Raw genomic sequence first — 22,109 nt, forward strand, 5'->3', positions numbered from 1 at the left:
AGGAAATGGAGAAGCCAAAGAACTTAATATGTATGACTCATGGACATGAACTAAGGGGGGGTGGGTAATGCTGGTGGGAGGCAAGGTGCAGGGCAGAGGGGAATAAAGGGAAGAAAAATATATGAGACAACTATAATAGCACAATCAATAAAATATACTTTAAAAAATCTGATTTTTAATAGGTAAAAGATATGAAAAGACTCTTCACCAAAGATGAGAGACAAAATGGCAAAGTACACAAAAAGACGCTCATTATTCATTAGGGAAATGAGAATTATAAGACCACTGGGTCTTACCGATTAGAACAGTGAAAAGACTATTCAGTATTGGAAAGGATGCAAGGCAAATGTAACTCTCATGCACTGCTGGTGGAAATACAAATGGTATAACAACTTAGGAAACAGTTGAGCATTTCTTTATAAAGTTAAACATATACTTACCATATGGCCTAGCCAAGCCTGCTACTAATGAGGACATGAAGAGAAAATAAAAAAGATTTGTACAAGAACATTCCAGCAGCTCATTCGTAGTAGCCACAGGTTAGAAACAACCCAAAAGTCCTTCAGCTGGTGAACAGAAAAACAAACTGTGGCATTACCATACAATGGAATACTATTCAGGAATTTAAAAAAGGAAAACAAATTACTGATACACATAACAACATAGGTAAATCTCAAAAGCTTACACTAAGTAAAAGAAGCCAGACACAAGGGATACATACTGAATAATTCTTTCACATGAAATTCTCAAATAGGCTAAGCTGTAGGAGAAAGCAGATAAGTGGCTGCCAGGGCCCAGGGAGGAGGTCTAGTGGGGCTGACTGTGAAGGGGCACAAATGAACTCTCAGGGGGATGCAAAGGCTCTGTATTGTGGTGGTTGCAGTGGCTGCGGGGTTGTGTACATTCATCAAAACTCACCGAACTATACACTTAACATTGGTCAATTTAGCACATGTAAATTCGACCTCAGTAAAACTGGCTTTAAAAATCAATTGCACGAGAGAAAGAAAACTTGAGTAAAAATGGAGAAATAAAAGTTTTCAAGCAGCAGCAGAATGAACTAGGGAGAAGCAAGCCACATAGAAGGATATGGTGACTGAGGGTTGGGAGAACCCACCAAGGAAGAGTGGGCTTGTTTGCCTCAATGTTCAGAGAGAGAGAGGGTATCAAATGTAAGAAATACACCTTTTTTGGCCCTGACTGCGTAGCTCAGTTGTTTAGAGCACTGTCCCTAGGCACCAAGGTTGTGGCCTTGATCCCCACTCAGGGCAATATGTAAGAGTCAACCAGTGAATGCGTAAATAAGTCAAGCAACGAATTGATTTCTCTCTCTCTCTCCCTCTCTATGTCTACTTTCCCCTCTCTCTGTCTCTCTCTCTAAAAAAATAAATAAATAAATACACCTCTTTCTTTCATTAGAAGAAACAGAAAAGGAGAAAGAAAGAAAGAAAGAGAAAGCTGAGATCCAGGCAGATAAGCGAACAAAACAACGTGTCTAAAAGGCTGACGGAAGTGCAGGAGCAGCTAAGGTTGTCTATGGGATTCGTCAAGCATTACACATGCATGAAGATGAAGCACCAGTCATACTCTCAAACCTCTTAAATACCTGTGAGCTAAGAAGGGAACAAATGGGCCAAAAATAGATTGCCGGTTGCCAGGGGCTAGGAGCTGCGGAAGGTTGGACAGTGATTTCTAAGGGGCGCAGGATTTCTTCATGGGGTGATGGAAACATTCTATATTTGATCGTGGTGACCTTGTGCATAACTGAAAGGCACCGAATTGTACACTTTCAATGGGCGAATTATACAGTGTTTGAATTATATCTCAATAAAGCTTTTACCAAAAGAGATTATTTGCATATTTGTATAACAATGTGAATGTGCTTAGTGCCACAATACCATACACCTAAAAATGGTTAAAATGTAAGTTTCATGTTATGTATATTTTACCACAATCAAAATAAATAAATAAAAACAAAAAATCAATTGCATGCCAAATACTGACAACAAACAATTAGAAAATTAACTTTATAAAATAGCATTTCCAATAGCACCCAAACCAAAAATACCTAGGAATAAATCTAATAAAAGATGTGCAAGGCCTCTATGCTGAAAAATGTAAAACATTAAAACATTGCTGACAATAAAGAATACCTAAAAAAATGGAGGCACATATAATATTCTTAGATTAGAAGACTTGGATTAGAAGTATTTAAGATGCCAAATCTCCCTGACTTGATGTATAAATTCGATGGAATCTCAACCAGAACAGCAGCACTTTTTTAGACATTGACAAAATGATTCTAATATGTGTACAAAAAATGTGTTGAACGTACAAAAGCCAAGGCAATCTTAACAACAGAAGTACAAAGCTGGAGGACTTACATTACCAGATGTCAAAACTCATTTTAAAGCTACAGCAACTAAGATACCATGTAGCACAGGGATAGATGAACAGACCTGTGGAACAAAGGAGAGTCCGCCAGCAGACATAATACATAGTCACACCTGATGGACAACAAAGGAGCCATCACAGTTCAGTGAGGGGAGGTCGTCTCTCAACAAATGGGGCCTGATCAACTGTACATCCATGTGTTAAAAAAACCCTGTCTCAGAACATAAGCAATAGAAGAAAAAAGCAAACAAAATATAACCAGAGACATTGAAGTTAAGAACATTCTAACAATAGCCAGGGCGGGGGTGGGGGGTGGGGGCGGGGATAGTGGGAAGAGGGTATTACAGGAACTACTATAAAGGACACATGGACAAAACCAAGGGGGAGGGTGGAGAGGGGGGAGGGAGGTCGGTTCACCTGGGGTGGGGTAGAGGGATGGGGAGAAAAGGCATACAACTGTAATTGCATAACAATAAAAAAAAAAAAAAAAGAAAGCATATTTTTCTCACTGAAAAAAAAAAAAAAAAAAAACCCTGTCTCCACCTCACTATACATGTAAAAATTACTTTGACATGGATCAGAGACCTACATGTGAAAGATTTTTTTTAAGTTTCTAGAATTTAAAAAACAAAAAAGAGACTATGTTCACAACCATGGAATAAACAGATTTTTTAAACAAGACACACATAAAAAATCACTCTTTCTTCTCAGATGGCATGATCATCCATATAGAAATTCCAAAATAAACAACAACAAAAAACCCTAATATAACTAACATATAATTGTATTACAACAAGGTTGCAGGATATAGGTTTACATGCAAAAGCTCATTGCTTTTCCAAGCACCAGCAATGGACAGGCAAAATTTGAAGTTAAGAATATACCATCTAGAGCTCGGAGAACCAAGATGGCGGCGTAGGTAGACACACTGCGCCTCCTGGCACAACCAGAACTGACAGAGAATCGAACAGCAAGGGGGACCAACACCAAGGAAATAGAAAATAAACATTCATCCAGACTGGTAGGAGGGGCGGAGATGGGCACCAGGGTGGAGAGGACTCTCGTGGCTGTGGCGGGACTGAGACTGGCAGAGTGTGGGACAAATGGCGCAGGCAGTCTGAGCACTAGCAGACCGTGCGGCCCCACATTTGCACAGATAAACCCAGAGGGCCGGACTCAGAGTGGTGGAGAACGGGGCAGGCAGAGCAGTGGGTAGCACCCCGAGGCACCACATTCGCCCACAGATAAACCGGACGAACAGCGGGGAGCGAAGCAGACCGCGTAACCCAGGGCTCCAGCTCCGGGAAATAAAGCCTCAAACCTCTGATTAAAAACACCCGTGGGGGTTGGGGCGGCAGCAGGAGAGACTCCCAGCTTCACAGGAGAGGTTGTTGGAGAGACCCACAGGGGCCTAGAGTGTGCACAGGCCCACTTACTCGGGAACCAGCACCAGAGTGGCCCAGTTTGATTGTGGGTAGCGGAGTGAAAGATTGAAAGCCGAAGGAGAGTGAGGCGGGCCCCATTGCTCCCACTTGGCCCCTCCCCCACGTACAGCGTCACAGCGCTGCGACCAGCATTACCCCGCCCTGGTGAACACCTAAGGCTCCGACCCTTAAAGTAACAGACGCGCCAAGACAAAAAAAAAAAAAAAAAAAAAAAAAAAATGACCCAAATGACAGAACACTTCAAAGCTCCAGAAAAAATACAACTAAGTGAGGAAGAGATAGCCAACCTATCGGATGCACAGTTCAAAGCACTGGTTATCAATATGCTCACAGACTTGGTTGAATCTATTCGAAAAACAGATGAAAAAATTAAGCCTATGCTAAGAGAAACAAAGGAAAATGTACAGGGAACCAATAGAGATGAGAAGGAAACTGGGACTCAAATCAATGGTGTGGACCAGAAGGAAGAAACAAACATCCAACCAGAAAAGAATGAAGAAACAAGAACTTGGAAAAATGAGGAGAGGCTTAGGAACCTCCCGGACGCCTTGAAACATTCCAACATCCGAATTACAGGGGTGCCAGAAGGAGAAGAGGAAGAACAAAAAATTGAAAACTTATTTGAACAAATAATGAAGGAGAACTACCCTAATCTGGCAAAGGAAATAGGCTTCCGGGAAGTCCAGGAAGCTCAGAGAGTCCCAAAGAAGCTGGACCCAAGGAGGAACACGCCAAGGCACATCATAATTACATTACCCAAGATTAAACGCAAGGACCTACATCCAAGATTACTGTATCCAGCAAAGCTATCACTTAGAATGGAAGGGCAGATAAAGTGCTTCTCAGATAAGGTCAAGTTAAAGAAGTTCATCATCACCAAGCCCTTATTATTATATGAAATGTTAAAGGGAGTTACCTAAGAAAAAGGAGATCAAAAATAGGAACAGTAAAAATGGCAGCAAACTCACAGTTATTAACGGCCACACATAAAACAAAAACGAGAGCAAACTAGGCAAACAACTAGAACATGAGGGTTGTGATTAAGGGAGTGGGAGGGGGAGAGGGGGGGAAAGGTACAGAGAATAAGTAGCATAGATGATAGGTGGAAAATAGACAGGGGGAGGGTAAAAATAGTGTAGGAAATGTAGAAGCCAAAGAACTTATAAGTATGACCTATGGACATGAACTATAGGGGGGGAATGTGGGAGGGAGGGGGGTGGGCAGGATGGAGTGGAGTGGGGGGGGAAATGGGACAACTGTAATAGCGTAATCAATAAATATATTAAAAAAAAAAAGAATATACCATCTATACTAGCACCACCCCCAACACCTGAAATACTTAGGGATAAATCTAACAACAAATGTACAAGATCTATATGAGGAACATGATAAAACTCTGATGAAGGCCGTGTTTCTTGGCTCATTTTGGCAGCCTCCTTGTGTTTGTTTCCATGTATTAGGTAGAGTCAACAAATGGTGATAGAACAACTGGACACTCACAGACAAAACCATGAGTTTAGACAAAGACCTTTCACTTCTGCCCAAGGACTCATGATGTGTTCAGTGATGAAGCTGAGATCTGAACCCTGGTAAACCCAATCCAGTGCCCATGAGCTTAACCTTTGCACCATGCAGATCTCCACTATGTGCAGGCCTCACATAGAGGTCAACTATTTTTCAAATGTGTGAAAATGGAGCTGCCATCACTAAACTAAGTGAATAAATAAATGTTTTATGAAATGTGTAGTAACAATTTTCACCAGTGGTATAGTTTGTGTTTTCTTAGCAGACACCAAACATAGCAAGAAATAATGTAAGTGTCCTTAACATTATTGGTATTACAGTTTTGACACAAATCATATTGGTAATGTTCTAATTCTTTTTTGCTGTTGTTTGTTTTTTTTTAACTTTTTTATTTTTTTGTTTTTTAATATATTTTATTGATTATGCTATTACAGTTGTCCCATTTTCCCCCCTTCACTCCCCTCCGTCTTGCACACCCCCTCCCTCCCACATCCACCCCTATAGTTCATGTCCATGGGTTGTACGTATTTCTTTGGCTTCTACATTTCCTACACCATTCTTACCCTCCCCCTGTCTATTTTCTACCTACCATTTATGCTACTTATTCTCTGTACCTTCCCCCCCCCCCAATCCCCTGTTGATAACCCTCCATGTGATCTCCATTTCTGTGGTTCTGTTCCCGTTCTAGCTGTTTGCTTAGTTTGCTTCTGTTTTTGTTTTAGGTGTAGTTGTTAATAACTGTGAGTTTGCTGTAATTTTTACTGTTCATATTTTTTCCCTTCTTTTTCTTAGATAAATCCCTTTAACATTGCATATAATAAGGGCTTGGTGATGATGAACTCCTTTAACTTGACCTTATCTGAGAAGCACTTGATCTGCCCTTCCACTCTAAATGAAAGCTTTGCTGGATACAGTAATCTTGGATGTAGGTCCTTGCCTTTCATGACTTGGAATACTTCTTGCCAGCCCCTTCTTGCCTGTAAGGTCTCTTTGGAGAAATCAGCTGACAGTCTTATGGGAACTCCTTTGTAGGTAACTGTGTCCTTTTCTCTTCCTGCTTCTACGATTCTCTCCCTATTTTTAATCTTGAGTAATGTAATTATGATGTGCCTTGGTGTGTTCCTCTTTGGGTCCAGCTTCTTTGGGACTCTGAGCTGCCTGGACTTCCTGGAAGTCTATTTCCTTCACCAGATTGGGGAAGTTCTCCTTCATTATTTGTTCAAATAAGTTTTCAATTTTTTGTTCTTCCTCTTCTCCTTCTGGTACCCCTATAATTCGGATGTTGGAACGTTTCAAGATGTCCTGGAGGTTCCTAAGCCTCTCCTCATTTTTTTGAATTGTTTCTTCCTTCTTTTCTAGTTGGATGTTTTTTTCTTCCTTCAGGTCCACAGTGTTCATCTGAGTTCCAGTTTCTTTCCCATCACTATTGGTTCCCTGTACATTTTCCTTTATTTCACTTAGCATAGCCTTCATTTTTTCATCTAATTTGTGAGCAAATTCAACCAATTCTGTGAGCATCCTGAATACCAGTGTTTTGAACTGTGCATCTGATAGGTTGGCTATCTCTTCACTGCTTAGTTGTATCTTTCCTGGGGCTTTGATCTGTCCTTTCATTTGGGCCTTTTTTTTTTTTTGTCTTAGCGCCAGTTATGTAAAGGGGCGGAGCCTTAGGTATTCACCAGGGCAGGGTGACGCTCAATGTTGCTGCACTGTGACGTTGTGTGTGGAGCAGATGTCCAAGAGGGAGCAATGGCGTTTGCTCTGCTCTCTGCCAGTTTTCAGTCACTTCCTCTGCTACCCACAATCTAATTGGGCCCTTCTGGTGCTGATTCCCAAGTGGGTGGGCTTGTGTACATTCTAGGCCCCTGTGGGTCTCTCCAATGAACTCTCCTGTGAGGCTGGGAGTTTCTCCTGACACCGCCTCAACCCCCACGGGTGTTTTCAGTCAGTGGTTTGAGGTTGTATTTCCCCACGCTGGAACTCTGGGTTGTGCGGTCTGTCACCCTGTCCACCAGTTGCTGCCTCACTGCCACCTGCAGCTTTGCCCACCCTGCTCCACAACCCGCCCCCTTGCTGAGTCTGCCAGCCGCCACCTTGCCACAAGTCCACTCCGCCCAGCTGCCCGTCTCCGCCCCACCTACCAGTTTGGATGAATGTTTCCTCTTTATCTCCTTGGTTGTTGGACTTCCATACAGTTCGATTTTCTTTCAGTTCTGGTTGTTTTTCGAATTGTTGTTGTCCTTCTTTTGGTTGTGCGAGGAGGCGCAGTGTGTCTACCTACGCCTCCATCTTGGCCAGAAGTTCCCGGTAATGTTCTAATTCTTAGGTTGGGTGTTACATTACCAAGTTTCATGATGTTCATATGTTGCATAATGTGTGTGTATGTGTATATACACACACATTCATCTCACATCCTTTTGAATGATCCAAATACTATACAATTTTTTAAATGTTTAAGAGCACTGGCAGTCTAAGAACAAATAGCACCTTTAAAACACAAGGTGCCCTCATGTGTGAAGGATGGGCTTAGCATTAGGGACATGAGCCAGATGAGCTCAGGTAGGCTCACTTTGGCAACAACAAAACTTCTAACCTTAGCATGAGTCATCTACAGGGTACAGTGGATGATTCTGGTTTTTTATGTGTGCTCTCTTTCTCTAGCAAAAGGGGATATTTTCAGAAGGATTTTAAATGATTGAATGATACCATTGAAAATAACTACGTTGTTAAACATCTTTGATGAGACGACTAATTCAAATGGGCTGGGAAAGGGGTAAGGAACAGGAGGGAAAGAACAAAACACCCACACACTTTCTACACTGAATATGTGTAAGTTTTACAATCAGAAGAATACAATGTAAATGACCAGGAAAAAAATCTAGTAAGTTCCTGCTCTGAATTTCAAGAACCCAGTGCCCACTGCCCTCCCTGCGCCCTTCCATCTCTCAGCCCCCACAACCACTCACTGAGTGCATGAAGAGCTTTCTTGCTGAAAACTTTTCCTTCTTGTCCTTCCCCTTTCCCTTGCACCCAACTTTTCCTTCTCTTACAAGCCTCTGTATTTTTAGCACTTTGTCCCCATCGCCACCACTGCACTGATCACATTAGAGTGATGACCCTAATGTATTAACCACCTGCTTGAAGGTGGGCACCGTGCCACAGAGCTGACACATTTCCTCTTCTTGAACCATCACAACTGCCCTCATCGACAGATGTCGCTATCCCAATAACCTGCCCCAGATCGAATGGTTAGTGTGGGGGCAAACCAAGTCTTTGCTTACTCACATGCAGGTGCTCTTTCTACTGCTATTAAGTTACCTGTTTATGCAATGACAGGCACATTTTAAGTGCTCAATTAATATGTGCTGACAGGAATTAAAAAGACATGGACTTATGCTGTTTGTTTCCAATAAAGAAAAAGGTGCAGAAAAGCATTACTCTAAAGATGAAGTTTTCTCTTCCATCCCAACCTTTTCTGCTGAACAATACCCAATGGCCCTAGCATTAAAAACTAGCACATGCTCAGACTAAGCAGGTGCATCAGACAACAGTAAGATCACTGCCACACCTGCAAGCCAGCACCCTACCCTCCATCCCTATCACCTGGAAGTTTGGAGGGTTTGGACACCATATCCTTCCAACAAAGCCCCAGTCATCTAAGAAGAAATATCTTGCCCTGATTGGTGTGGCTCAGTGGTTTGACGATGGTCGTCCTGCAAACCCAAAGGCCACAGGTTTGATTCCTTGTCAGGGAACATACCTGGGACATGGGCCAAGTCCCTGGATAAAGCAACCTACAGATGTTTCTCTCACACATCCATGTTTCTCTCCCTCTCTTTCCACCTCTCCTCCACTTTCCCTAAAAAAATAAGTAAACAAAATATGTTTTTTTAAAAGGAAGAGAAATGTCTTAGTTGTAATTGCTGGAGGCACCAGTTTTATTTCTTCTGCATCTCCTCTCAGTAAAGTTCCATCAGAGAGGACTATGATGAGTTGAATTATCACATTATGTTAAGGTACTGAAATTTCATATGTAACAGCCCTTTTGGTTACCTACCTAAATGGACAGTTTGCCTCCAACAGCACAGTGCCAGGCCCATAGCCAGTGCTCAAAAAAATGTTTTTATTATTATTGCAATAAAATTCATATAGCCAGTGATTATTTGATACCACTCACCAGGCACTATGCTAAACTGGAGTTAAGTGCTTACTAAAATCTAGACGCTCTCTACAAGAATCTTTTTGTCAAAAAGCAATTGTTTAGATAACTAGGGTCGCAGAGCTTTGACCCACCACACAGGTGCTCTGCACTCCGCAAACACTTGGGAATCAAATAATAAGAAAATATACGCTGCCACGGCCTTGAGTAAAATTGAACGACTTTTTCATGAATTGAAACCATTTTTTGTTTTTAAATATTAACCTAAAGAGCAGTTTAATTATTGTCGGGGATGGACCATTCAGTACGTGCCCCGTTTAAGAACCCTTAGCTAAGCAGGTCATTTCTTGCAAATCGACTTCTCCAAGACTTTTAAAGAGCTGAAGGCGGCACATCTTCCCAGTTGTGGGGAAATTGAGGCTGCTCTCGTCCAGTTCAGTGCACTGGGGTAAGCGCTCCTCACTCACTGCGCCTCCCCACCCCGCCCCCGGTTCCTATTCCCTTCCCGTCCTCCTCCCCAATTCGTTAAGTGTCCTTGCCGAGGGAACGCAGGGAGACCTTGCCGCCGGTATTTACGGTTGGCATTTATAAATACGCTCGTCTGGGGCCTCCAGGGGGACCAACGCGCTGCCACTGACATCCCGCAAACCACTCTCTGAGCTAACCACGCAGCGGGCTGCAAGGTATGGGGCGGATCTGGCTTGGCAGGATAGGTACGGCAGTGATGTAGGGGCCTGGAAAAGGATCTGGAAGAATCCGGTTAGACTGGGAAGCGGGGGAGGGAGGGAGGGAGGGAGGGCGGGCCAGGAGAGCGTAGTGCCGGGGAAGGAAGGGCGGTCCTCAGATTCCGAAGATCCAAGGAGTTGCGGGAGGTGGGCCGGGCAGCCAGCAGGAGGAATGAACTACTAATAGAAGATTTCACAGTAGCCCCCACAGCATTATAGCCCCAACCCCCTTAGCCGCGGGCATCTCGAGAAACTTCTACACCCCTACCCGCTCAGTCCTGCGCTCCCGCTCCGGCTCCTCCCAGCCTCTCCCTCCGCGGCGGGTGGGACCAATCGCTCCCTCGGCCGCACTGTGCACACCTACTCCGCCTCCCTAGCCCGGCTCTGCTGGGGGCTGCGAGCGCGCGGTGATCCTGAAGGGCTCGAGCCCTGGACCAGTTAGTTCGTAGGTCAGAGGCTGCAAAGCCGGCACCCGCACCCTGGTGCAGGCAGGGTGGCGGCCGAGAGGTCTTGGCTCGCGCCCACTGCCCAGCTCCCGGAGTAAACGGCGCTAGAAGCGGCCATGACCGCCGAGGAGATGAAGGCGGCCGAGAGTGGAGTGCAGCCGGTGCCCCTCGGAATCGAGGGAGTGGACGTCAGCCCCAAGCAGGATGAAGGCGTGCTGAAGGTAAGGGCAGGGGCGCCGGGGTAGCACAGGGCCAACTGGGGGCCGCCGAGCCCGGAGCGCCCATCACAGCCGCCCTCCCGCCGAGCCTGGAAGCCCCCTCCGAAGGCACTGGGCGGGGACGGCCGCCTGTGCAGGCTCCGGGCCAGTCGTTGAGTTTTCGGGCAGCCGGCGGTCGGTTGCATTGCCTTCCTGAACCAGGCTGCGTAGTTTGGGAGTTGAAGGCGGCCGCAGGCTCTGAAAGGGGTAGCCTGGGTGCGCGGACGTACTCTTGGCCATTATTCTAGCCCCCTTGGAGACCGGTGGTCTGGACTCAAGCCCCCAGCCCTGCCGCCCGCCAACTGCGGCGTGCTGGGGGCGGGGAAAAGGGGAGGGACGGGCGCACGGAGCTCGGGAGCGGCAGCTAGGGTCCTCGGGCAGCATGCACCCGGGGCGCGGCCTGCTGCGACCCCGCAGCTGCGGCGAAGCTGCCAGCTCCATCCCTGCCAGCCGCAGCCTGGAAGGCCCCGGCCGCCTTCATCGGTGGTGGTGCGAGAGCTCGCCAACCCTTGGCAATTAAATAGTAGCTAGGACCAGAAGCGGATCACAAGAGTAATTTCGTGCCCCAGAGCCTCCTGTGCAACTTGGCCCCCCGGACCTGGCCTCGAGGAAGGTTCTGGCACTCTCCACCCTCTCGTTAGTCCCTTTCTAAAGGCTGGGACTTAGCTAAGTCACCCGCTCAGGCATGCTGTATCCCCTCCCCCAACCCCGGGAAACCGAAGGAGCGGTGCATGCTGGGACCTGTAGTTCCTCTTTCCACCTCCGACCGCCCCCCCACCTTCCTGATTTGGGACTTGGGGTTTGGGGCCTAAAGTAGGTGGTTTGCTTGGGAGCCTGCTGCTGTGCGTGAGAGATAGGCAAACCTCCAGCAGTCCCTATCTGCTCCAGAAATGCATGTGACTTTCCCCCAAGATCTTGGAATCTCAGGCTGCTGTCCCCGTGGGCATGTGGCTTTCCCTTCTCCCTCCAGGGTCCTAGTGATTACTAGCAGGTGTTTATTCCAGGAAGGGTCATTTCCCCTTTTATCCTCTGCTCATTTCCCTTAACTTTTCTACTCAATACCCTGTCTGATCTATCACGGAACCCTTCCTTTAGAGGGCATGACCCACCTACCAGGTGGCCTATGGACGGACCTTTGATAAATGCTAAGGAAGAGAAGCTGAGGCTTATAAATTCCTGGGAAATACTCTTAGCCCGGAAATAAAAGACTTAAACTAGCCTACCAGTCAGGAACGCCCATGTCCTGAGTCCGAGTTAAAGGCCTGATCGGCAGCCCCTGTGCTGTCTACAGTCTGGTAGATTCCCTCTTTCAGACGCTTCATTACTCACACTCCTCTCCTGATCTACAAACCCGACTGATCGGAGGGTCGCTGGCATTTAGGAAGAATGAGAACATAGAGCATAAATACGTCTTCCTTTGCTGCTGATAAACTTTACCAATTGAATCCTCCAACTCTGATAGAGATGGTCATCACTCCAAATAAGGTCTAGAGAGGTTGGGTGGCTATCCAAGATCATACAGCAAAAACTTGAACTTGGGTCTTTTGTCTCCAGGGTTTTTTTTGTTTGTTGTTGTTGTTGTTGTTTAAGAGTGAGACCTATTTGTTGTTCCACTTATTGGTTGCTGCTTGTGTATGTGCTCTGACTGGAGATCAAACCTGCAGCGTTGGCGTGTTGGGACAGCACTCTAACCAACTGCGCAACATGGCCAGGGCTTGTCTCCAGTTTTTCAAACCAAGTCGTGTCACACCTCCAGAAAGACGGGGAGGTCATTTGGCTTCTAGCCAAGCTTTGTTTCCGAATCCTTTGCGACTGGTCCCTTGACTCTATTTGCAAGGAGGAAGGAGACTCCCCCTATGTACCTGTCAGAAACATGCAGGCTGTTTTGTGCCTCTTTCTGCCCCCATCGCTAGGTACTCACCTTCTCCCCCTTCCTCCCAGGTCATCAAGCGAGAGGGCATGGGCACAGAGATGCCCATGACTGGGGACCGAGTCCTTGTTCACTACACTGGCTGGTTGTTAGATGGCACCAAGTTTGACTCCAGTCTGGACCGCAAAGACAAATTCTCCTTTGATCTGGGAAAAGGTAGGCAAAACCTAGGCTTGGTAGCTAGGTTTCCAGGAGACTGTAAGCTGTCACAAGTAGGAACCATGTCTTCAGAAGCTTGAGGAGGAGTGGTTTAGTGCAAACTGCAAATTTTTGTTGTTGTTACTCCTTTTTCTCCTGCTATCCTAGAAGTATACTGATTTCTTTCCTTCCTCTGTGAGTACCCCACTTCCTCTTCAGAAGTGACTGCCTTGTTTCTTGAACTTCTTTCTTCCAGAGCTGAGCAGTTTTGTTTTTCTGTTTGTTTTATAAGAGGTCTGAGATGACAGCACTGTTTGCAGCCATGCATTTCTACCTTCCTGGTCCTATTACTAAAGAGTGTCCAGCTTCCCCTCAGGCATTGTACTCTAGGGCCACTGAGCCCAGAGTCAGTTCCCTGCCAAGGAAGAAGGACCTGTTTGCTTTCTGTACCTACAGGGGAGGTCATCAAGGCTTGGGACATTGCTGTAGCAACCATGAAGGTGGGAGAAGTATGCCGCATCACCTGCAAGCCAGAATATGCCTACGGTTTGGCAGGCAGCCCTCCAAAAATCCCTTCCAATGCCACACTCGTGTTTGAGGTAAGCATCCAGCCAGAGAGCAAGGCAAAAGAGCCAGCCTTAATCTCAGCTCAGGGCCAGGCTGCCCTCCAGTGCTTCCTGCAGCTTGGAGACAGTGTAGCCAAAGCTAAGGGTCTGGCCTTAAAGGGAAAGAGAAATAGCGAGGGCAGTTGGCTTTGCTGTGCACATAGGTTACTGCTCCCAGGACAGAGGCTACAATGGAGGTTTCAGGTGGGAAGAGGTGGCCATGGCCCCTCTTCAGACTTGAGGCAGTAATGGGCGGAGACATGTTTATCTCAAGAGCGGTGCCCAGAGGAGATGGGGTATAATTTGAACTGAAAGGAGCCAGGAGGTCAGAATGTGTATGCAGTTACAAATGACACTATAGAATGTGGGCGCCTAGAGATAAGAGGAGGGGAGGGCTGCCTCCCCTGTGGGTCAGGGAGGTGAGGAAAGTTTCCTCTGAGGAGGTGGAATTGACACAGGTCAGTCTGCAAGTAGCTGAGCCCTAATGACTTGGAGAATGTTCAGAAGACTGCTGAAAGATGTTGGGTCATTTCTAATGCTATCAGATTGGGCTAGCTGAGTCAGGATTGACTAGAACATGTTCTCATTGTGCAGAGCAGGTAGCAAATAGATTGATCTCCTGAGGTTAACTGAAATCTGGGTGGCCTGCCCACCTCTACCAAAGTTGAGGCTGGGACAAATCCTGAGAACTTGGCAAAAGTGCCACTTCGTTCACTCCTAGAGTAGCTGCCCTCCTGGTCAGACCTTGTCTGGCAGTTAGGAGGGACTCCTCTAAATGAGAGGGAGGTTGTGTCTCACTGTTGACAAGTTAGTGCTGACAGGACTTGTCGCCCTACACCTTGCCCCACAGGTAGAGTTGTGTGAGTTCAAGGGAGAGGACCTAACAGAGGAAGAAGATGGAGGAATCATCAGGAGAATACGGACTCGGGGCGAAGGCTATGCCAGGCCCAATGAGGGTGCTGTGGTGGAGGGTAAGACAGTAGGCAGGTTTTAATTCAGTTTCCGATACTTAGTCTCTGGGTGGCTTTGGGCAGGTTACTTCCTTTCTCTGATCCTCTTTTTTGGTCTGTAAAATGAGGGATTGGAACATACCCTTTTATCATCCCTCCAAATGTGAGAACACCAGGGTGTCCTGGGGGCAGGAAGTGATGAGACCATGGAGGGATGCCAATGGCATCCTTCTTCAGTCACCTCCCCGCTCATGCACTTGGTACATTGCCTTTCTTGCATGCCAGTCGCACTGGAAGGGTACTGCAAGGACCAGCTTTTTGACCAGCGGGAGCTCCACTTTGAGATCGGCGAGGGGGAGAGTCTGGATCTGCCTAGTGGGCTGGAGAAAGCCATTCAGCACATGGAAAAAGGAGAACATTCCATTGTGTACCTCAAGCCCAGGTAAGGAGTGGGCTTGGTAGAGCAGGTGGGTGAACTGAAGTCAGAGATCTACATGTCCCCAGTGAGTTAAATGACTGGCCATGTATATCGTCTCCTCGGTGTGTGTTCACTACCCCCCACAGCCTCATTCGTGTTCACTGTGCCTCTGGGCACACCAAACATAGGCCATTATGGCCTCTTTGCTGTATTTAGGAGTGTGGCCACAGTTTTCCACATCTCCTTGGATCAAAGCATAATCTTTCCAGTCAAGGCTGCTACAGACTCTCTCCTTCACCGACATCAAGGTTTTCGTGTTCATTGGTTCACTCACTCGTTGGTGACATTTATGGAAGCACACTTACTGTGTGCCGTCCACGATGCTGACAATCTCTAGTTACTCAGAGACATTGTTCCTGCCACCTATTGACTCATTTCTCAGTGAGATGCCATTTCAGTTAGTAATCACGCCAGTGTAATTTAGCATGAGTTGTCACAAGGGTATGGAAGATACTAAGAGAACAAGTAATGTGTTCGGAGGTCGGGGAAGATTCTGACACAGGACAGGGAGGTGCTTCTGGGGAAACAGGAGGTTTTTTCGGTGCAGAGCAGGTGAACTACTGATGAGATGGCTTAGAGGCTTTTTCTGCCCCCACAGCTATGCTTTTGGCAGTGTTGGGAAGGAAAAGTTCCAAATCCCACCAAACGCTGACCTGAAATATGAAATCCACCTCCAGAGTTTTGAGAAGGTAAGTTGGCTCAAGGTCCTTCCCATGCTGAAGTCCTGTCCTCCCTGGAGGTGACTGTTTGGGGTTGATGATGGTTGTGTTTCTCCTTTGGGGAATGGCAGGCCAAGGAGTCTTGGGAGATGAATTCAGAGGAGAAGCTGGAACAGAGCTCCATAGTGAAAGAGCGAGGCACTGTGTACTTCAAGGTGAGCCAGCAGCCATGGTCCTGAGGACACGCCCAGGGAGGGCTCCTCTGGGCCCACCTTTCCCTGCCAATGGCTGAGGTCAGTTTCTGCCAGGGAGTGGACAAGTGACACCTGCAGTCTTCACTTAGCACAGCTAGCTGGTCTTGCCTGGGGGCATTGAGGGTGGGGGTGGGCAGGACTCTCTTAGGCCTATGGGTCACTAATGACTGCAGGGTATGACAGCCTGGTGCCACTGAGCCTGTGCTGTGTACCTGAGCCACCCTCCCAATCTAGGAAGGCAAGTACAAGCAGGCTTTACTTCAATATAAGAAGATTGTGTCCTGGTTGGAATACGAGTCAAGTTTCTCTGATGAGGACGCACAGAAGGCACAGGCCCTTCGGCTAGCTTCCCATCTCAACTTGGCCATGTGTCATCTGAAACTACAGGCCTTCTCAGCTGCCATTGAGAGCTGTAACAAGGTGAGGCCCCTTTAAGGAAGTATGAGAGCAGCATTCACAGGCGAGGTTGGGGGTGAGCTGCTAGCATGTCTGAAAGTTGCCCTCAGTGACTGAGGTAGGAAAAAGCAGGATGGACCATTGGGAGCTCAGCGATTCAGGACCCAGAGGCAGGGGATGAGAAGCAAGCACCTTGGCTTCAGTGGTAGGAGGAAACTGACCCATAAGTAAATGGACACACTGAACGGGAAGAGCTACTTAAGTGCTTGTTTCACCCCGATTCTTAGCCTCTCCCTCTTACATACCTCCCTTATTCTAAAGAGAATGAGAATGATATCTAAGGTCCTCCTCCATCTGAAGACCTGTCTTCCCTCTCTGCCTCTTGGATTGAATGAGATTCCTTCATAGACCTTGGTCTTTTCCATTTACTGCCCCAAGTTTCATTCTTTTATGGGCAGAGCCAGCCATTTGCATTCCCCATCATCCTGCTGAGAATACCTTGAAAACCCAGTCTTGGTCAGATAGCTCATCTGACCTCTGTAGGAGCTGAGGTCTCACTGTTGATTCCTCCTCCATTATTAGGCCCTGGAGCTGGACAGCAACAATGAGAAGGGCCTTTTCCGCCGGGGAGAGGCCCACCTGGCAGTGAGTGACTTTGACTTGGCACGGGCTGACTTCCAGAAGGTCCTGCAGCTCTACCCCAGCAACAAAGCCGCCAAGGCCCAGCTGGCTGTCTGCCATCAGCGGATCCGCAAGCAGCTTGCACGGGAGAAGAAGCTCTATGCCAATATGTTTGAAAGGCTGGCTGAGGAGGAGAGCAAGGTGAGGATTTAGACAGGTGTAGGGACGAGGTAATATCTCTTCCGTCCATCTTAACTCCTCGTCCCTGTGTCCAACCCAGGTGGGCTCTTTGTGCCTGTGGTTGTCTGTGCCAGTTCTGGAAACCAGAAGTTGCCCTCATCCCTGGAGCAGTGGCATGGATGTTCTCTGAGTAAAAACCCCTGCTGGCAGGGTTAGCATTCCTTGGTGGTCAGGACAGGAAACCACTTGCAAGTCCTAGAGGTCAGGACTCAATTGCCCAGTGTGCTTCCCAACGTGTTCTCGGTCCCTTTTTAAAATAGTAATGCAATTACATAGTTAAATTCAAATTGTACGAAAAGAACGTGTAGGAAAAAGTCTACCACTGCTCAAAAGCAACTGATATTACCGGTTCTTACATTATTCCAGTATATTGAACACATTTACAAGCAGACACATTGATGTTTTCTCCCTTTTCCCTAATAAAAGGCAACATGCTCTACCTGTTTTCTATACCATGCTTTCTTGATATCAAACCTAGATGCTTATTTTACATCAATAACCAAAAGAGCTTTCATGTTCTTTCCTATGCTTATGTAGTTAGTATTTGATTGCACAGATACATCATATCTCATTTGCCCAGTACCCTATTTCTAGTCAGTGTCCTAACCTAACACTGTCCAATAAATATAAAACGCAAACCACATACATAATGTTAAATATCCTAGTAGCTATGTTAAAGAAAAAGAAATAGGTAAAATTAATTTCTTTTAAGATTTTATTATTTTTAGAGAGGGGAAGGGAAAGAGAAATATCAATTGACTCCCTCTCACACACCCTCAACGGGGGACCTGGCCCGCAACCCAGGCATGTGCCCTGACTGGGAATCTAACTAGCAACCTTCTGGTTCACAGGCCGGTACTCAACCCACGGAGCCACACCAGCCAGGGCTAAAATTAATTTTAGTACTTTCTAGGTGACCCAGGGCATCTAAATATTGCAACATGTAATTCTTTTAAATTGAATTCATGTGTTTTAGACTAAGTCATAAAAATTCAATGCTTGTTTTATACTTAAAACACATCAATTTGATCTAGCCATGTTTATTTTTTAATTTTTTTTAAATTTTATTTATTTTTTAGAGAGGAGGGAAAGGAGGGAGAAAGAGAAACACCAGTGTGTGGTTGCCTCTCACATGCCTCCCACTGGGGACCTGGCCCTCAACACAGGCGTCTGCCCTAGACTGGGAATCGAATGCTGGTTTGACCCTTTGAATCGCAGGCCAGTACTCAGTCCACTGAGCCACACCAGCCAGGGTGTGATCTAGCCATGTTTGAAGTGGTCAGTAGCCACATTGGCTACCATGGTGGACAAGTACAGTTCTAAACAGTATTGCAAGAAATCATCTTATAAATTCATAGTTTTGAACATGTGCAAGTGTATCTTCAGGACACATCTCGAAAAGTAATTGCTGTGTCTGTCTAATTCTGCTAGAAGTTAATGCTTTTTGGGTTTTATGTTTTTGTTTTTGGGTTTCTTTTTTAGATTTTATTTATTTTAGACAGGGGAGGGAGGGAGAGAAACATCAATGTGTGGTTGCCTCTTTCACATTCCCCCACTTGGGACCTGACCTGGCCTGCAACCCAGGCATGTGCCCTAACTGGGAATCGAACAGGTGACCCTTTGGTTCACAGGCCAGTGCTCAATCCACTGAGCCACACCAGCCAGGGCAATGTATACATTTTTTTTTCACTTGGGAATGAGTATGTGTGGTGAATATATACATGGTGTCAGGGTGCTAGGTATGTCTCACCAGATCGGTTGAGTGCAGGTAGGCAAGAGTGTGGGGACATGGAATAAAAGTCACCTTTCTCATCAGGTGACTGCATCAAATGAGAACTGGAATTCATCCTCTTTCTTCTCACAGGCCAAGGCAGCAGGGGACCATGCTGATGCAGAGATGAAGGATGAGCAGAAGGATGTGGCAGGGAGCCAGTCTCAGGTGGAAACGGAAGCATAGCCTCTCCCCAGCCTTATTTCTGCAGCTACCTGCTTCCCCTGCTCCCTCCTCTGCTCCACCCTATTCGTTTTGTAAAAAACTGAAGAATTTTGAGTGAATTAGACCTTTATTTTTCTATGTAGTTGGATGGTGGCTTTGGCGAAAGGGGGAAAGGAGTAGGCTAAGGGGATTGAGGTGGGGATCATTTCAGGTGTTTTACCCCTTCTTCCTCTCCCCCTTCCCCCATTACACATGAACGAATGTCCGTCTACACACCCTCATAAGGATGTTAATTTATTTTGCTTCCTCTTTGTTGTCAATTTGTCAAATGGTAGAAGGGGGTTAGTAGTATGGATGTGGGGTCAGATGTGAAACCAGGGTGTAGAGGGACACCTCCTGGGCAGCCATTTTCCTCCTCCCTGTCCATTTCAAAACATGTGGCCTCCATGTGGGTGCTAGGGGCATGGGAAAAACCACTGTTGTGCCCATTACCTCTCTCTGTTCCCTTCCTCACCCAGATGGTGTGGTTGATGTCTTCTGGTATCATGGTGACCACACCCTGTATCCCCTTCCAGTATTTCCTCTCAGTCAGGTCACGTCCCCCCCACCCCCCCTCACCACCTCAGCCTCTTTGCATGTTGCTGAAGGTCCAGGCTCATCTCAAGTTCTGCACTTGAGCAATAAAGTGGAAACAATAAAACCTGTGTCAGGCATCCCTTTTTGTTACTGCCTCAGAGGGTGGGCACTGGTGGCCACCCTGGGGACAAAATTAAGGGAGTTACCCACCACATACATCCCCAGTCCTGCTTAAAATGCAGCACCTAGTAGAGAAGCTGTATTTGGCCTTCTGGGCCCCACAGGCTGCAGCCAGGGCCTTTGTTGAAGCCTGGCCATGGCTTCCAGCACTGCCCCCAGCAGCCTGGCAATGTTGCCAACTTTGGTCATCTTTCCAGACACAAAGAGGAAAATATGAACTTCTAAAATATAGGGGCCACTTACAATTATTTTGAGGTTAGATTTGTTTATTTCTGCCTGATTGAGCAGAAAGCACAAGCGTCCTTGGTTTCTTTAAAGTCTCAAAAGTCACTAACATCTCCTGTCAGAGACCTTTTCATGATGATGAAGCAGGAAGAACAGTCCTCAAGCTGGGGAACACAGGCACTTCGGGCAGTTTTCCAACTTCCTTCTGGGCCCTAACAGGAAAAAACTTAATGCCTTTTCTGTTTTGACCCTTCACCCCTATGGCATGGGGCCCTGGGGAGAAGCCAAGGAGCACAGGCAACAGGCTAGAGTGACATCCATGCCCCTGTCCTCCTGTGTGGGCTGTTTAATTCCTGCGCAGTGACAGCTAGCATGCCTACCCACATGCCTGCAGAGTTCCTTCCAGAAGAATTCCTGCATACTTTTACTATGGAAGATGAACTTACATGTGGAAAAGTTTTGCCAATTCATACAGCATGGCTGGTGCTGGAGCTAGAACTAATATTTGGGCATTATGTTTTCCCAGTGTCCTCACTTTCTCTTTTGATAGATTTACATCATCATCCTGGGCTTGGCCCTTGTGTCTGGGTCTTTGTGTTATTCCAAGGTTAGATGTGGCCCTGTAGCCAACGATAACAGCTAACCCTCATTAAGTATGGTATAAGCCTAGCACTAGGCCAAGAGCTTCATGCAGATTCACATCCTTGCAAACCATCCTACAAAGGATGTATCGCTCCATTTTACAGATGAAGAAACCAAGGCTCAGAAGTTACTGGAAAGGTCTGCCTGGAATGTGAGATCTCAAGCAAATCCAAAGTCAGCCATGAGATTCATGTGACCTTGAACAAGTTGAGCCTCTCAACTGCAAAAATAGGGAAATGGACAAAGTGCTCCTGAGGTTCCTTCCAGCTCATAGTGCTTCTATAGGAATCCAAGAATTTAAAAGAATCACTTGTGCCCTACCTGGGTAGCTCAGAGCATCGTGATATACCGAGGTTGTGGGTTTGATCCCAGGTCAGGGCACATACAAGAGTCACCCAATGAATGCATGAATAAGTGAGACAAGTTGATGTTCCTCCCTCTCTGTAAAGTCAGTAAGTAAAAATAATAATAATAATAAAAAAATAAAACCACTTGTGCAGCACCCTGTAGTTGGACAAGTCTTGCTTTATGTGACATAACTTTTGTGAGGGTGTTTCATTAAATGGCCAAAAGTCTACGGTTAAAGATAAACCCACCACCTACTCCACTCTGGGTCAATGCTCACATTCATTTCCCTGGTAGTTGCATGTTCTTCACCAACACTCAAATCTTTCCATATGGAGAGGATGTGCTTGAATGAGGAAAACTCGTAGCAACCAGTACTTTGAGCTGTTAGTGCAAATTTGCAAGTTTCTAGAAATTTTAAATAGGGTTTATCTTCCTAGTGCTGATTCAAACATCAAGTTCTACAAAGTTTATATCCCAAGTGCTGTATTTCCAGTCTCTCCAGTCTATCAAGTCCCTCCCCACATCACTGTGCACCTCCAGCCCACTCTCTTGTCCTACAAGACTTATGTTGCATTTCCTCATGGCCCACCTATATTTCATTCTGCACAGCATTCAAATTATATCCTTCCAACTGTTTAATACACTGTCAATGATTTCCCGTCCCGTTTATGCATAAGATCAGAATCTATCATGGGCCACAAACCCCATTAAGGTGTGGCCTAGCCTGCCTTACCCCCATAATTACACATTTGACTCCAGTCTCTATCAGCCACACCACCCTGAGAGTGAGTGTAAGGGTGAATTGTGTATCTCATCTCATTTGGTGAAAAAATCTGTAGAAGATGTTATAGGTGGGACTAGTAAAAAATAGTACCTTTTGTCTTGGCTGGTGTGACTCAGTGCAGTGAGTACCAGCCTGCAAATGAAAAGGTCACTGGTCAGTTTCATTCCTAGTCAGGGCACATTCCTGGGTTGCAGGCC

The 22,109-nt window shown here is 46.4% G+C and overlaps 1 protein-coding gene across 2 annotated transcripts; it reads left to right on the top strand.

The window, feature by feature from the left end:
• The first annotated feature begins 10,331 nt into the window (after positions 1 to 10,331).
• Positions 10,332 to 19,861, top strand: FKBP4 (FKBP prolyl isomerase 4). Of its 2 annotated transcripts, XM_053920907.1 has the most exons (11): positions 10,332 to 10,914; positions 12,892 to 13,036; positions 13,475 to 13,617; positions 14,474 to 14,594; positions 14,859 to 15,015; positions 15,650 to 15,740; positions 15,842 to 15,925; positions 16,199 to 16,384; positions 16,943 to 17,182; positions 18,301 to 18,439; positions 19,086 to 19,861. In XM_053920907.1, the coding sequence occupies exons 1-10, from the start codon at positions 10,810 to 10,812 to the stop codon at positions 18,430 to 18,432; spliced, it is 1,404 nt and encodes a 467-aa protein (XP_053776882.1). In that variant the 5' UTR covers positions 10,332 to 10,809; the 3' UTR covers positions 18,433 to 18,439; positions 19,086 to 19,861. The 2 variants fall into 2 exon arrangements, with proteins under 2 accessions (XP_053776882.1, XP_024423926.1); XM_024568158.3 differs by lacking the exon at positions 18,301 to 18,439 and having other exon boundaries at positions 10,335 to 10,914.
• The last annotated feature ends 2,248 nt before the right edge of the window (positions 19,862 to 22,109 follow it).

Source organism: Desmodus rotundus, chromosome 3 (genome assembly GCF_022682495.2).
Source record: "Desmodus rotundus isolate HL8 chromosome 3, HLdesRot8A.1, whole genome shotgun sequence".
NCBI classification, from domain to species: domain Eukaryota; kingdom Metazoa; phylum Chordata; class Mammalia; order Chiroptera; family Phyllostomidae; genus Desmodus; species Desmodus rotundus.

Coding starts and splice junctions, on each gene's coding strand:
- FKBP4 (XM_053920907.1), top strand. CDS start 10,810: ATGACCGCCGAGGAGATGAAGGCGGCCGAGAGTGGAGTGCAGCCGGTG. Junction 10,915..12,891: donor AGGATGAAGGCGTGCTGAAG/GTAAGGGCAGGG, acceptor CCTTCCTCCCAG/GTCATCAAGCGAGAGGGCAT. Junction 16,385..16,942: donor CCATTGAGAGCTGTAACAAG/GTGAGGCCCCTT, acceptor CTCCATTATTAG/GCCCTGGAGCTGGACAGCAA.